General features: G+C 46.1%; 2 protein-coding genes across 5 annotated transcripts in view; one reads left to right on the forward strand and one right to left on the reverse strand.

Moving 5' to 3' along the window:
- Nucleotides 1-15431, forward strand: part of FIRRM (FIGNL1 interacting regulator of recombination and mitosis) — a 236653-nt gene that overhangs the window by 87318 nt on the left and 133904 nt on the right. The gene's annotated exons all lie outside the window — the stretch shown is intronic.
- Nucleotides 1-15431, reverse strand: part of SELP (selectin P) — a 32997-nt gene that overhangs the window by 8488 nt on the left and 9078 nt on the right. Inside the window, exons 3-9 of the mRNA XM_019747378.2 lie at nucleotides 13431-13817; nucleotides 11933-12040; nucleotides 11333-11518; nucleotides 10662-10847; nucleotides 10036-10221; nucleotides 7634-7819; nucleotides 3972-4157 (exon numbers count right to left, since the gene is read on the reverse strand). Coding sequence (XP_019602937.2) covers nucleotides 3972-4157; nucleotides 7634-7819; nucleotides 10036-10221; nucleotides 10662-10847; nucleotides 11333-11518; nucleotides 11933-12040; nucleotides 13431-13817 — 1425 coding nt within the window. The remainder of the gene's footprint in view (nucleotides 1-3971; nucleotides 4158-7633; nucleotides 7820-10035; nucleotides 10222-10661; nucleotides 10848-11332; nucleotides 11519-11932; nucleotides 12041-13430; nucleotides 13818-15431) is intronic.

Genomic DNA, 15431 nt, shown 5'->3' on the forward strand with positions numbered 1-15431 from the left:
TCTTTTCTTCCCTCTGCTACTAGTTGGAAAGCTCCTAAAACCCAAGAACCATAAATCTTTGTGTGTCCTTGCAGCTCACATGGCAAGATCTCAAGTGGTGCTCCCCAACCATTTGCCAAAGTGGATGAATAAATAAAATCTTAATTTACTTACCATTTCCGCCACAAATTTCTTTTACAAATTATTGCAGTTACATATTTCTCTTAGCATCATGTCTATATCCCCATTAAATTCTCTGACATAAGGTTATTATTTAGCAACAAATATAGGATTATTGATAAATGGAGTGACTATTCTTTCTTTATATCCAAGGCTATTCTGAAAGCAATGCTTTCATCAGATAAGGCTCATTTTGCCTAGCTATTTTGCTTTGAAAACAAAACAAACTTCTTGAAGTCCTCTGCGTGGCCTCATGGAAAAGTGAAACTCATAGACACAGAAAACAGTTTAGTGGTTACCAGAGGGTAAGCGGGGAGAGGGGAACATAGAAGAGGGTAAAGGGGGTCAAATGTATGATGATGGAAGGAGAACTGACTCTGGGTGGTGAGCACACAATACAATACATCGGTGATATATTACAGAATTGTACACTTGAAACCTGTGTAGTTTTGCTGACCGTTGTCACCCCAGTAAATTTTAATAGAAAAAAGAAAAGTGATATGTTTGGCTTTTATATACTGGCTCATGGGCTTTTCAGTGACAGGCTCTTCACTGAAGGATTGTGGATGCATATGGTGTGAATGCATTCCAAAAGCCAAAGTAACATCCTGAATTTCAGTTTAGTAGTCTCAGATTTTTGAGTCATTGATAAATCCTTATCTGGCAGATCAGCTCCATTTATTAAACATTTATTAAGTATATCTGTCGGTGTAAGTCACAGACATTAAATCATCTATGAACATTGTCACTAAAATAACTTTTTAAGAATCTCCCAGGATTTCATATTTAAACCCAAGAAAATGCGTAACATTAGCTGCCTGAGAGTGGGGACCCTGTCAGCTGTTTCCAACACTGTTTTCCAGGGAACAGGGCCTGGCCCATAGTAGGACTTCTAACAATATTTGTCAAGTGAACGAATAAGTTAGTGGGCACAACTTAATTTGGATGCCTTCTGACAAATTTTTTTAACCTGGTGAGAAAAGAACCAAGAACAGTTACTGTTTTAAAAAATCGATTCAAGCCACCCCAGGTACACAGAGAGAATGATGACAGCATTCAGTCACCTGGGAGATCCTTCTCTGGTCTCAGTTTTGTCGGCCTCGCTCTGCCAAGATTATAGATGCAGCCCTTTGTATCTGTGAAAGTCTCTGGACCCTCTTATGCAAAAACCAACTTTGTGCAACCAAAGGCCTCTAAATAACCTTAAGGGTTTGACGTTGAGTCATGTAAGGAAGCAGATTTTCCCGTCCAGGAGGCAGCCTTGCTGAGTGAGGTATATGGACGCCTCACTCAGATGTGGTGTCTGGTGGGCACCCAGCAAACACGGGCTGAATTCAATTTGTGGATTTACCAAGGAAGTTGTTGGGGTGGAGGGGTCTGCTGCAGACATAGAGGAAGAGATGTTTGTTTGACGAGGGCATGAGCTCTGTGAGTAACTTTTAAAAGTGGTCCTATCCGTGAGCCTCTTGTAAAACTTTACCCAAAACTGAGTAACTATAAGAGAAATAGCAGACAGACGAGGGTTGCTCTTATCACATGCCTAGCGCTCTGTTGTCATGGATTTTCTAGGCAGTGCTGTCTACCTTCAGCGTCAGTACTAGTGTTTTCTGTAATCCTTGAAGTAGGTATGAATTCTTGGCTTCCCTGGCACTCCACCATCAACTCACAACGTATTGGTTCCTATTATTTTAAATAGATTTAGTCAACTCTTCTCTGTTTCTTTTTATTGTCTCTTTTTACTTGAGTGGAACACAGATTTGTTGAGAATTTTTTGGAAACAAGATAGGGTGTAACTAATACGTTTAAGTTGGGCGTTCTAAACTCAAACTTTAAAAATCAAGACTAGGAATCCCCATGGAGTCAGAGAAATGTTGGAGTGAAGAAGCAAATAATGGAGAAGGAGGTAGAAGCACAGGTATAAAAAGCCAGAGCCCAAGGTTGGGCTCAGACACAGCCAACAGTGCTGAGGCCCCTCGTCGGCTCAAGCTGCCTTCCATGGTCAGGGTTGGTTCTAGACGCTGGGCAGAGCTGGGCCTCTTCTCGTGGAGAAAGGGGGGCTCGGAAGTCATAAGGGGAAACAGGGGCTTCAAAGCTTACAGATTTAACAACCATGTTGATTGCATATATGACTTAAAACTGTAGTGAGATCATTCTTAGGGATATTTTCAATGTTTAACCTTAAAGCAGAATGTGGGACAATGGGGCTCAAGATAAATGTCGATGGAATACATGACTGAGTGAAACATGAGTGAGTGAGCGATGAAGACCTCCTGCCGTCACCCCTGAGTTTGTCTTGGGCGGCTTGTAATCCATCTTTCTGACAGCAGATGTTAGCATTTTATGCCCTTTAACCTTCAGAATTCTTGACCAAGGAAGAGCCCCCAGAGACAATCTTGTCCACTCCTTTCCTTTTGGAACCAATAAAACAGGTATCTAAAGGCGTGACATGACTTTCTAAAATGGCACATGATGGCGGGGAGAGCAATGCAGATCTTGGGATATGAATCTAGTGAGCATTCCACACAGAAGAATATATAATATTTTAGCTGTTTTGCATATAATGCTAATGAATTTCTATCAACACGTTCTCTCGTCTGATCACCAGGCACTGCTCTTTCTAAAGTTCATTTCAGCAATTGTATTTGTACCCCGGGGAGTGGAAAAGAAAAAATTGACTAGTGACTGCCCCAGGATTTAGAAGCCCTGCCGCTGGGGGGCAGTGTAGTGTAGTGGGAAACACGCCCGCCCTTTCGTCAGACTAGACCTGGCTTTGGATCCTAGCTCTCTGCTTCCTCGCTGTGTGACCTTTGTCTGCTGTTTATCCTCTCAAAGCCTCAGCGTCTCCATCTTTAAGACGGAGATAAAAACAACCACGTTCAAGATGGTGGTGTGGGTTGAAGGCGATGCTGCATATGAAACAGCCAGTACTTATTACACAAGCAATAAATATGAGCTGTTTGTGCTGGTCTCATTATTGCTGAGTACCCTGCACAATAAATTGGCACAGTGGTGCTTTTTGAAAGTTAACATGAGCTGTGAATTAATTAATCCAGTAAATTTCTATTTTAGAGGATACTGTGTACTAGGTACTGTGTCAGCCAGATGTTTTGGGGAAACCAAAGACTGATAAGATCTAGGCCCCACCTTTGACAATTCCACTAATTCATTATCAGTAGGGCTTGTGCTTGAGTAAATATTACCAGTGAGTGATAAACTTCAATTCAATTGTAAGTTCCCTCAAGGAATTTATAATCCATATGGAAGCGGGGGAAGGAGAGCAGTACACAGGGGTTAGGCTGTGAGATTCTCGAGGGGCTGGGATGAAAGCACATCCACCCTGAATAGACTCGGGGTCTGGGGTGTAGTGTGCTGGGTGAAGGCGAATGGAGGAATGAATTGTGAAGAGAGTGGTCGAGAAAGACTCTAATGAAATGGAAGTTCCAGTGGCACAGCTGAGCATTCTCACTCACTCGTAGTGCAAAGTTTGACAGGTGACTTGACTTCTCTGAACCTGTTTCCTAATCTGTAAAATGGAGCTGATACTGCCTTTCCTCACTATTTCAGAATTGTGGTAAACATCTAATGTCATACGACGTGCAGGCAGTTTATAAAACTATGAAATGTTTAACTAAAGTTGTTGAAAGAGAGAGAGAGAGAGAGAGAGAGAGAAGCTGCTATCAGTCGAGATCACCATGCTTGGTGGAGAGTGTGTTTCCTTTAAGCTTCAGACAGTTTTACACAAATCCCTAATGATTCTCCATTCTGTGGCGTTACCTAAGAAGCCGTGAGAAAACACAGACCCATAATCCTACCTTCACACGTTGGTGAGGAACCCGTCCAGTGTCCAGACGAAGTACAGTCCAGTCTTTCTGGCCCAGATAAAGAGAATCCCTCATTACAGGTGAATTGGCAGGTAGACTTATAACTGGAATCTCCCAGAGGGTGGGCACAGGTCATCATTCCATTCTGAGGGCTTAGCAGAGGTGTGCAGGTGATGGCTACCATGGAGGTGGCAGAGGAGGAGAAAAGAGGTTGTTTTAGAACTCAGCAACCTGAAATCAGTGTGTGTGTGTGTGTGTGTGTGTGTGTGTGTGTGTGTGTGTGGTGTGTGTGCTTCATACACAGGGCAGCGTTTGGTCAGAAACCATTGTTTGAGTTTGGTCGTGCTTTATCACCAGTTCGAGGTCATGTAACATAGCAGCAGCTTACAGTTGATTGATAGCCTGAAACGCTCACCCTCCAAGAGCTTTTGCAGTAATTTTAAAAGGGAGCTGGTGCTTTGTTTGCAAAGAGTGATGCAGCTCATTTCAGTGGCCTCTGGACAGGAGTGAAAGTGGCTGCTTCCTGGCTACTTTCTTCTTTGGAAACAGACCTAATAACCTTACCAGAACACAAAGACAAGCGATTGGAAAGAGGAAAATGGAGGCCAGTGCTTTCCTTCCCCTCCAAATGTCCTTTCCCCAGTCAAGTGGTGTCAAGACCATGGGTCCACATCCTGGCTCTGTTACTCACTAGCAGTGTGTCTCTGCACAAAGAGTTTTCTGAGCCTCAGTTGCTTCATCTAGGAAATTGGGAAAATAATCATCCTTGCCTTGAAGGGATCCTTAGTTTTATTTTTTTAAATATGCTAATTAAATTAGATGTAAAAATTAAATTTAAAAATAGTTTTTAATTCATGGACACAACATAGGCTCTTGATAGAAATGACCACCTGCAAATGCTCTTTCCACCCGTCTCATCCTGCATGCAATGACCAGCCTCAAATGACTTGCAAAAAAAGGTAAATTAGATCTCCCAGTTCTTTGCCACAGTTTATACCTGTAGAGTTTGAGGTGCTAGGGGACTTGCTCTGTGACTTTGGGCAAGTCACTTCACCTCTCAGAGCCTCAGTAGCTTTCCCTTTAACTGTGGAGAATAGCATTACATAGCTCCCAGGATTTTTACAAGGGTCAAAAGTGAAAAGACTGCATGCAAATGTTAATAGCTGGTGAGATGACCCTCTGCTGATTAATGCAATGATAAAGCCCAGATTAAACATGTTGACGTTAAAGAGTGAAGACTAAGAGAACACATGGTGTGGGGTATTTCTTCTTCACTCTTTGACCTGACTGAGCAGTGCAATGGCTTTAGGCCAGGGACGGTGGCACTATGGCTGAATCTTCAGCCACTGACGAACGGCCTGAGGTTTCGAGAGCATTTTCTATACCTTTCTCTTCCCTTCATCACTTCCCCTCTCCAACCACATTTCCCCCAATCTGATCAACTTCTCCGAAGACCTAGTTATTTTCTGCCACTTGAAAAGTCTTTTTGTATTCAGTGTGTGTGTGTGTGTGTGTGTGTGTGTGTGTGTGTGTGTATGTGTTTGTGGTGGAGGTGGTGGTGCAGTGGGGGAAGCAAGTCAAGAAGCATATAATCTGTAAGGACAAATTGGGAGGGTCTTGTGCCATGGAGTCCGTTTCCAGCTCTTTTGTGGCCATGCCTTCTGATAGCTGGGTGGGTACGTAGGGGTGGGAGGGGCATTGAAAAGGGAAATTGATATACTCTCTCAGAAGTATTACAACAGCTAGCGGATTGCATGCCTCCCGGTACCTCTCTGCCCAGCCCACATGTGGGTATTTCACTTGATGCTCACCCAGCAACAAGAGGAGAAAGTGCAATCAGAGTAAACAAAGCACTAAAAGCAGAAGGGAACTGGAAGTTCACCGGAAGCCGTGGTGCATGTCACCCTCCTGCTGTGACATGCCCACAACCGGGCAGAAAGGGGCAATGAGGTGTAATCTGTGCCCCGTGCAGCAGGTGGCCCAGGACAATTCTGGTCACTGCACCAGCCCTCGCCAGGGACCCCACCTTCTTCCCCAAAGCTGTGTGGACTTTGCCACTTATCCAGGCTTCAGTGGAGCCAGGATGAGAGCTGAGGGGACAAGGTCACAAGCCTCACCCTGGTCTATCCAGACCCAGCTCAGAAGGTGTCCCCAACCCCAGCTCCAGTGGCTTTCTGTGCACTGTCTGCCTGGGGATCAAGGACACCCAGTGCTGCTGAGCTCATTCACTCACTTACTCACTCATTTATTTACTGACCTAACTGAACAGTGGTACATGTGTGTGTGTGTGCTTGTGTGTACCCTGAACAGCAAGCGGTCTTCCTCTCCATGAAAAGCACGGATCTACCTGCTTTCACCCCCATGTTGAGAGCCTATGCAAAGTGAAAGGCAACAGCCAACACTGCAGAATTATCGGGTATTTTACCTGTTTAATTTTAGTAAAACTGTGGAAGTGTCATAAAAATCCTAATTGCATGGAGGGGAAAGTGGGTGGGAAATATTGGAAGACTTCATACAACAATGCTGACTGTGTATATTTTAAGGTGGGGGTATTTAAGAGGATTTTTATTTCCCTATTTTCTTATTTTCCTCTAGCTTTTATAAATGAAAATCTCGCAATTTAAAAGCAGTATTTGCCAACAAAAATGGAAACATTGAATGGAAAAAGGAAAGGGACATGAAAAGCATATCTCCATCCTTCAGCCCCCAAACACGGTGACTAGAGCCAATGGATTTCATACGATATTGATAGAACACACTGGTTTCGTTTTATGTCATGTACAAAGCAGATATAAATGCTTATGCTGAATATGCACTTTTTTTCAATGTATTTTATTATATTTTAATTAGATTTATATAATAAAATATAATAAAATTATATTATAGTAAAATTATGTAGGTTTCAAGTGTATACTTTTGTAATACATCATCTGTCTATTGCATTGTGTGCTCACCCCCCAAAGTCAAATGTCCTTCTGTCACCATATATTTGACCCCCTTTACCCTCTTCTACCTCCTCCCTCCCCACTTTCTCTCTGGTAACCACTAAACTGTTGTCTGTGTGTATGAGTTTCTGTTTGTTTGTTGCTTTCAGTTTTCTATCCCACATGAGTGAAATCTGTACTTTTTTTGTTCCGAGAATTTTTAACCTGCGTGTATAGATTAGTTTCTTCCTCTTTTCACCACTTTTTCATGTATCCTAAGTCTGTTTCTTTAGCCTTACACAGAACTAGAGGATGCTTGCCCCTCCCGTTCTACTGTGACCCCCTTGGGAGTCCCCATTCCATCTGATGCTCTGTGGTTCCCAGGAGGACAGTGCCAGGTCTCCCTTGGGACAGCCATCCTCAAGCCGTTTTTCTACCCTGGCGTTTCCAAATACTGTGTTCAGCCACTGAAAGCAGTTCACCTGCTCATGGAGGGAGCTGCAGGTCCTGCTACAGGCCCAGGTCCGTTGTTGGCAGGGCTGTTCCCACCCCACAACGCCCTGCCACTTGGGTTATTGGCCCAGCCCTGAAGGCGTCTGCGTTCAGAATCACTGGGTTACAGGATGAAAGTGTTTATTCATTGCCTAGTCCATTTCAAGTTTCTGGCTGCTAGAGAGTTACCACCTCTGACATGCAGCCTTTTAAAATCCCACTGACAATCCTTCTTACCTTGGCATTCTGGAGAAGGAGAGCTCCAGTTCCCAGTCGCCAAGCATCGCAGCTCCCTCGCTCCCACCAGGAGTAGGCCTTCGTCACAGGTGAAGCGACAGGTGGACTGGTACCTAAAAGCGCCCAGGGGGTGGGAGCAGCTCACCTGGGCCTTGTTAGGAGCCGTGAGACCCCGGCACGGCAATGCTAGGGAGTAAAGAAGGGAGGAAGACAGGGAGTGAGGAGACAGTAATGTCCAGTACTCACTGGTTCTGTCCCCTTAACCCATTCTAGTGCCAGAACGGGGACTTCTGATCTGGGCACGTTTAACCTGGGGGACGACAAAACAATCACTGTGACACATGAAGGATTTTATGACAAAAATGCTGAGAGCCATTGTTAAGTATTTTCACAATATGTGTCAATAATTTTTAAAGCATCATACTTTTGGACCCAAGAATCTATGCTGTGTAATCAAGATGCATATGAGTGCAGAGACTTTTGTGTGTTTTTAAGACATTATTTGTAAGAGCAAAATGCTAAAAACACGCAAATGCCACTTATCAGAGGCTAAAAATAAATTATGGTGGATCCATGAAAGGAATAGTAAAGGTCACTAAAAATGATCTATTTTACTTTGGAAAGACATGGGAGGTGTCACAGTATGTGTTGTTAAGTGAAAAAGCAGAATATAAATTGTATGATCTACATCACACAAAACAACAGCTGGTCACATGTGGAAAGAACACAGGGGTTCTGTGTCTGTTAAGTCTTACCTTTACAATGGGAACAATAATTATGACTACCTCATGGAGTTAGACTGTCACCTGCTCTGATTATTAATATTAGTAGTAGAAATCGATAGTGGTAATATCATTAGAGCTACACGTCGGGTGCAGACACTGACTCTCAGACGGGAAAACACGAGGAAGGCTTATCAGGGTGTTACTGAGACCCTATCTCCGGATGCTCACACGAGCCTCCACCTACCTCTTCAGGGTTATTACGTGGTTACCTGCCCGGGGACAAGAATGGTTCTGCGATCCCTTACGACCCCGCCCTTTAAGCACGGCAGAGGGCTCTTGGTGTCTGTCTCTCAGACCATGGCCCCCAGTCCATCCCAGCACCCTCACTAAGCCTCGCCATCACGGTGCACGGTCAGCTATTCCTCCACAGCCTCATTTTCATTTTCCAGTTTTTTCACTGTGGTAACATACACGTGACATAACGTTTGCCGCTTAACCACTTGTAAGTGTGCAGTTTATTGCCATTACGTACACCCATCACTGCCGCCGTCTCCAGATCTTTTTCATCATCTCTCACAGAAACTCCAAACCCACTAGACACTGGCTCTTCGTTCCCCGCCTCCCTGCCCCTGGCAACCACCATCTCCTTTCTGTCTCCATGAATCTGACTACTCTAAGTGCCTCTTGCACGTGCTATCACACAGTATTTGTCCGTGACTGGCTTGTTTCATGCAGCATAATGTCTTTGAGGCTCATCCATGTGGTAGCATGTCCCAGAATTTCCTTCCGTTTTAAGGCTGAATACTATTCCATTGCTTGTATGTACCACATTTTGCTTATCTATTCACTTGTTGGTGGACGCTTTAGTTGCTTCCACCTTTTAACTGTTATGAATAATGTGCTATAAACATCGGTGTGCTAATGTCTCTTCAAGACCCTGCTGTCAACCACCGCCTCGCTTTTAAATCAGGGTTTACTTAGAACCAAGGGATTCACATAAACTGTCCAAGGATCCCAGTAAATGGCAACACGAGATGCCAGTATTATACTTTGGGACACGGCTTCTGTGTGGGGCACCCCTTGTAAAAAAATAATCCTATGCCTAGTTCTCATGTAAGAGTAACAAATTGAAAACACGAACCATTGAAAGATCGTTTTGTAAACTCAGGTCACATATATACGATTCATAAGATAATGCTATTATCCTTATCTGCATTTCTAAAGCTCAGAGCAGTTTTAAGCTTGTTTTCACGCACATTACTTCACAAGCACGTGAGCACGTAGGTAACGCAGAAAATAGTGTTCTCATGTTACAGAAGCCACGGAGCCTCAGAGAGACCAAAAGCTTGTTGCCAGGAAATGACAGGACTGGACCCTACATCTTGTCCATGACTCTGTTCCGCGTGCGCCATTCCTATCCCCGCCCCCCCATCTCCTTCACGCCAACCCACCCCACACGTGCCGATCAATGCAACCCAACCCTGAGGCGCAATGTGTGGTAGTGGACACGTGCCTAAGACTGGCTTTGCTCCCCATTCCGTCCCTAGTGCCCAGCACAAAGGGCGTGGCACGTGGTGGGTTCTTAGTGAATGTCTGATGAGTAAGTAAGTGGAAGACAGATGCTGGCGCCTCTAATAGGCTGCGAGGCACAGAAGGGACGTCACGATGTCACCGTACCTTGACAGACTGGGGCTGGTGCTGTCCACTGTCCCCCGTCAGCACAGCGGACTGTGTCAGCTCCTCTCAGCACAAACCCCTCAGCACAGCGGAAGCTGCAGTTGGCGTTGTACTGAAATGCTCTCGGGGACGGGGAGCAAGCCACGCTTCCATGGACCGGACTCTCCAGTGGCTCACACGCAATGGCTAAACGGACAAAGGCATCGTCTGAAACTGGGTAAAGTTCTGCCTCCGAAGAGCCCCCCGAGAGAGAGATCGGCTACAGCTTTCTACCCACATTGCCAGGATGTTCAGAACCCCAAAACCTCGCTTTTCCAAAAGGAAACTTACTGCCATAGATGTGGGCACCACCCTTTTTCTACTTATGTGCAGTTTCTGAATGAGGTCGTTCTGAACCTGCCTGAGGGCCATAAGTTTGGGGGAAGGGACGACTCTTCAATTTTACTTCTAGAAAAATCAGCTCTTTTCCCTAGAGCCTGACAGGCTTTTCGTACCCCAGCTACACCCCTCCAGCTGAGTGGAAGGCAGAAGGGGGGCAGCGTCTCTGAGCGGGCTGGTTTCACGTGTACTCCCAGCACGAGCTGGACGCAGCAGACATGCCACATCCCCAGCGGCCTGAGACTCACCTTTGCACACTGGGGCGGGGGCTGTCCACACGCCTGCAGCCGTGCACTGCACCACCGCGGCCCCAACCAGGGCAGACCCCTCCTCACAGCTGAAGCTGCAGCTGGGCTGGTGTTGGGGGCTTTCGCCAAGGTGCTGACAGGTCATGTTTCCCCGCTCCGGGGGCTTCAGGGCAGGGCACTGGATGGCTACAAACAACCACAGAGCAACGGCGTGAGGACCTGGGGAGCCTCAGGACAGCGCAGCACAGTGACAGGCAGGACCATGAACTCGGTTGGTTAGAGGGTGCTTCCGGCAGCCATTATTTTAAAGAGCCAAACACCCTTAGTTTTATTTACCTTTTTAAAAAAGCAAGGCAAAATGATCAAATTAATAACACTCGACTCCTAAGTCCCCATTACTGTACTTTGTTTGCTTTGCAAGTAACAAAGGGAGAGAGGATGTGATGTTTTCGCCCGAGAATCGAGACTGAAACTGATTTCCTCACTCTGCAGGTACACAATGCCTTGAAAATGAAAACTAGTGTTACCCTGGCCGACGGGTACTAGTAATAACCTGAATGCCTCAGCTAATGTAGATCCTCACTGCTGCCCGCGTTTCTTGATGGAGAAAGCGTGTCCTCCCCTCTGAAGTTCAAGTTGTCAGTGGGGTGGAAGGGAAAGGGTCTACGTACCTACACACTGTGGGGGTTGACTGGTCCAGCTTCCAGAAGCCAGACATTCCAGCTGGCGGGGCCCGGTCAGTGTGTAGCCTGCGGCACAGTGGAAGCTGCACTGGGATTTGAAAGAGAAGCTCCCCAGAGGGTGTTGGCAGTCCATGAGCACGTGTGGAGGGGCGTCAGGTTCCCCACACTCTCTGACTGCAGGGACAAAAGATGATGTTGTCATTGCAGCACGAAGACAAGGGCAGGTTCGCTGAAAGCTGGAACTATGTCACCCTGGCTTCCTAGGCTTCTAACCCAACCCGGCCATCTTGGTCCCTTCGGATGGGCTGCATCCTGGGAAGTAATCGTTCTTTCACTGGTTTTTCTCTCAAAGAAGTGAAACTGGCCTTTGTTTTGCTTCCTTTACATTCCCTTTTTCCCTTCTGAGATTTTTCTAAGCAAAACGTGCTGTCTAAGAATAAAGTGTTGCAACCCAGAGTGGGTGTCTAGGAGCAACTGACAGATGGCAGCGAGGACCTAGGACGAGCCTTTGCTCACTGACGTCTCCAACGTGGTTTCTTTCCCGGCCTCACCTCCCGCACAGGAATACCAACAAGACAGTTGCCTCACCGGATTCACACTCTGGCCCGTAGAACCCGGGGTAGCAGGAGCAGGTGTAGTTGCCGATGGTCTCCACGCACTCTCCTTGTTGGCTACAAGACGTGTCCTGGCACGAAGCTGCATAGACACAGAAGGGTCAGAATCGAGCACATTGCCAGGACGTGTGAAGGAAAGCTGGATTCTTGTTCGAAGCACACACCCAGCCCCTCTGCGGTGAGACAGAGGTAGCTAGACAGCAGAACCCAGTGTCCTCTGGAGAGCGAGTGTATCGGCCATGAATGCCGATATCTGATAACAAATAAATTATTTCTAAAATGAGACCTGACTACATGACAACTACTTATGGGTGTTTTCCCTCAGCTAGGAGCCTGGGTGAGAAGAGGGATAAAATGGAGGGAATACTCTGTACTGTGCATTCTGCTCCCTATTGTTGAGGGCCTCTGAGAGGAGTGTTTATAATCGAGAGAGTGTCAAACGTATATAGCAGAGTGGGACATCTGTAAGATGAGTTATTACAGAAGAAGCTTGAGTTCCCGGGGCTCCCTTACTCAGGGCCATCAGTACTCCGCAGCCACCGCGTCCCACTGCTGCTCAGGGTGGGAGGCTTTTCCAAATGGGAAGCCACATCAGAAAGATGGCATCCTTTCTGGCACGAGGCGCGTGGCCACAGGAAGAGCAGGCCTTCGTGCACGTCTCCTTAGTCTGGAACCGGGAGACTGAGAAGCATCTAGTTACAGGATCACACCTTCATTCACCTCTTCCTTTTCCTTACCCCCAACCCCCACCAAAGTCCAACAGACCTGAAGATGTGTTGCCATTAAAGGTAATCTATAAGGCCCTTGTGATCCTTGGTCACATTCTCAAATTGTCTCACGAGAATGTAAAGCAAAGGGTATGGTAGCCCGTGTGGCTAAAAGACACCTACTCTGGAGTCAACGTGAGTTTGAAACTGGCTCCGCCAACAAGTAGCTTAGAAGCCCAGGCAGATTCCTAATAGCTCGGAGGCTTTCCTTCTTCTGCAAAATGAGAGTTATGGGAGGACGCGCTTGATGAAGTTCTCATGGGGACTAACTGACACAAAATGGATTTATGACACGTGAACTAAAAACAACACCCAGTAGGTATCAGTGACAACTGTGTCTCCTGGGGTAGGGCCAAGTTCCCTCTCAACGTCTATTCTCTCTTATCCAAGGCCATAGTGGGACAGAGAGCTCTGGACATACATTTTAGGAGACAAAAACCTCCTGAGCATCTATCGCATCAGCTTTAAAATGACAAGAGTGGGCTGGACGGTGTCAAAATTTCCTTCTCATTTCAAAAGTCCAGTTTTCTCTAATCCTGACCTTCTGCTTTTCGAGGCGCTCAGTAACGCTGATTGATTCACAGTTTGCCCTGTGTACATGTCCCTGATTTTGTGACTCTATGTTCCTGACTCAGTGGCTATGTCAACGAACCGGGGATGGTATTTATTCTAAACAGAGAAGTGTCAGCGTAGAGAAGACCCTACCTGTATAGCACAGGGCCCGTTTCTTTCTCCCGCAGGGTTCATCGTTCCACTTGCCAGGGGCTGACACGCTCTTGATGTAGATCTCCACGCAGTCCTGGTTGTTCTTTTTGTTGTTTGGTTCGTTCTCAGCCCAGTTCTCAGCCTCCTCAGTGAGAGTCTTTTTGGTTCCCACCCAGGTCCAATTATTATTGATCTTTCGGATCCCAATCCAGTAGTAAGAGCGATAGTAAGGTATGACGTCATTGAGGTAGGCGATTTCATTTTTATTCTGGATGGCCACTAAATCTGTGAAGAACTTCTGGCAGAAACTCCGGGAGACGTCCCATGAGTAGGCTTGGCTGCTGTAATTATAGGTCCACGCAGCCACTTCTTTATGGTTCATTAGCTCTAAGTAAAGGAGAGTGAATACCTCGTTAGCATCCCTAACCGGAAGGGGGGCTGCGAGCCTAAGTATACTTCTGTATAGTCAGATGAGTTTCTGACCAGGAGACGAATACCCAAACGCAACTCTTTTATGTCTAATCTAGTTGTTTTAAGCAAAAGGAGTGGTTTCCATCTTTCACTTAAAAGTCTACATGAAGTCACAGAAGGAAACTGTCCTCTTCTGAGGACCGTTGGCATAAAAGATTTGGAATCATAAGATACCAGAGTTGGAAGGGACCTTCCAAGTCATCTAATTTTCTCCTCCTTTTATAAATGGAGAACATAGTAAGTAATTAGCCAAGTGACACATACGGTGTCTTGATGGCTGCGTCATATCTAGGGGTTCTGCCTCTTCACATGGAGAACAAGATGCTTTATGATCCAGAGCCTACTGCTGGCCCAGCCTCATCACCCGCCATGTTTACTGTCTTAGCAAAACAGACCTCCTGCTTCCATGCCTTTGCACGTGCTCTTCCAGCTCTTCTGGCTGCCAGCCCCACTGATGCCTGCTGAACGTTCCCTCCTCTCCTTTCCCTGACTTCCCCAGGTAGGCTTGGTGTTCCTTCCCCCATGCGCCCACCTCCACCTCCCTTGGTGCTGTGTATTGTAATGTCTGTTGCTATGACATGGTCCACATGTGCTAGATTGTGAATTCTGATGCTGGTCTCTTTTTAGCTCTGGATCCTCAACCCTGAGCATAGAGCTTGGCACTTCACAGCTGTCCAATAAATACTCCTTGAGGGAAACACAGCAAGTCTGTGGCAGAGGCAGGTTAGAAATCAGACTTCCCAACGTGCAATCTTACAGTCCTTCGACTGCTCTTGGCTGTTTGTCTTTGATGAATTACTTTCTCTGTCTCTGCTTAGTCCCTTGTTAGAATAGGGCTTTAAAGAGTCCCTTTAAAGAGAGGTTTGTAATATCAAAAGAAGTCAAGAATGTGCCCTTCCGAAGCAGCCAAGGAATGCACAATGATGCAGTACGTCTTTAGGAGGCAGCGGGAGCTCACCCGGCCAGAAAGGGCCAGCTCCCCCATGAGGAGGTGTACAATGGCAGCAGTCAGGCCTGGAAATGGCCCTTTCCTGTTGATAAAGTCTTCTTCCTATTCAGCTCTCTCCTCAGCTGCCTGCGTGAGAATCACTTACGGCCGTCCCTTCCTCACTGACACCTTTATTGCATTGTTTTGCCAGAAGACTTTCTCTGATTATGACCTTCATGGGTTCCAGGTCATTTGGCCTTCGCAGGCTCCTTCCTCCATCATAATATATTAAAAACTATATTTCACAAATGCATCGGTGTAAAGACGAATATATTAATACTATATAGTAAAACATTTTCTTTGACCTAGAAGGAAATCATTTTTAGAGCAAGGAAAACATTTTTGTGGGTCCCTGAGAGTAATGTAGGCCTGTGCCCACTGTCCCTAATGGATAAGTCAGTCCTGGATATATCCATTTAATTTCTTCTTGACGTCTTTTCTACCAACATAATGGTGTTGGGTGCATTTTTCTTCCAGGAATCTGGGCCCGGGCAGCTTCCCCTGCCTCACAACAACGGGCTGCCATCCTTAATTTCTCCTAC

This window comes from Rhinolophus sinicus, linkage group LG17, assembly GCF_036562045.2.
Source record: "Rhinolophus sinicus isolate RSC01 linkage group LG17, ASM3656204v1, whole genome shotgun sequence".
NCBI lineage: Eukaryota > Metazoa > Chordata > Mammalia > Chiroptera > Rhinolophidae > Rhinolophus > Rhinolophus sinicus.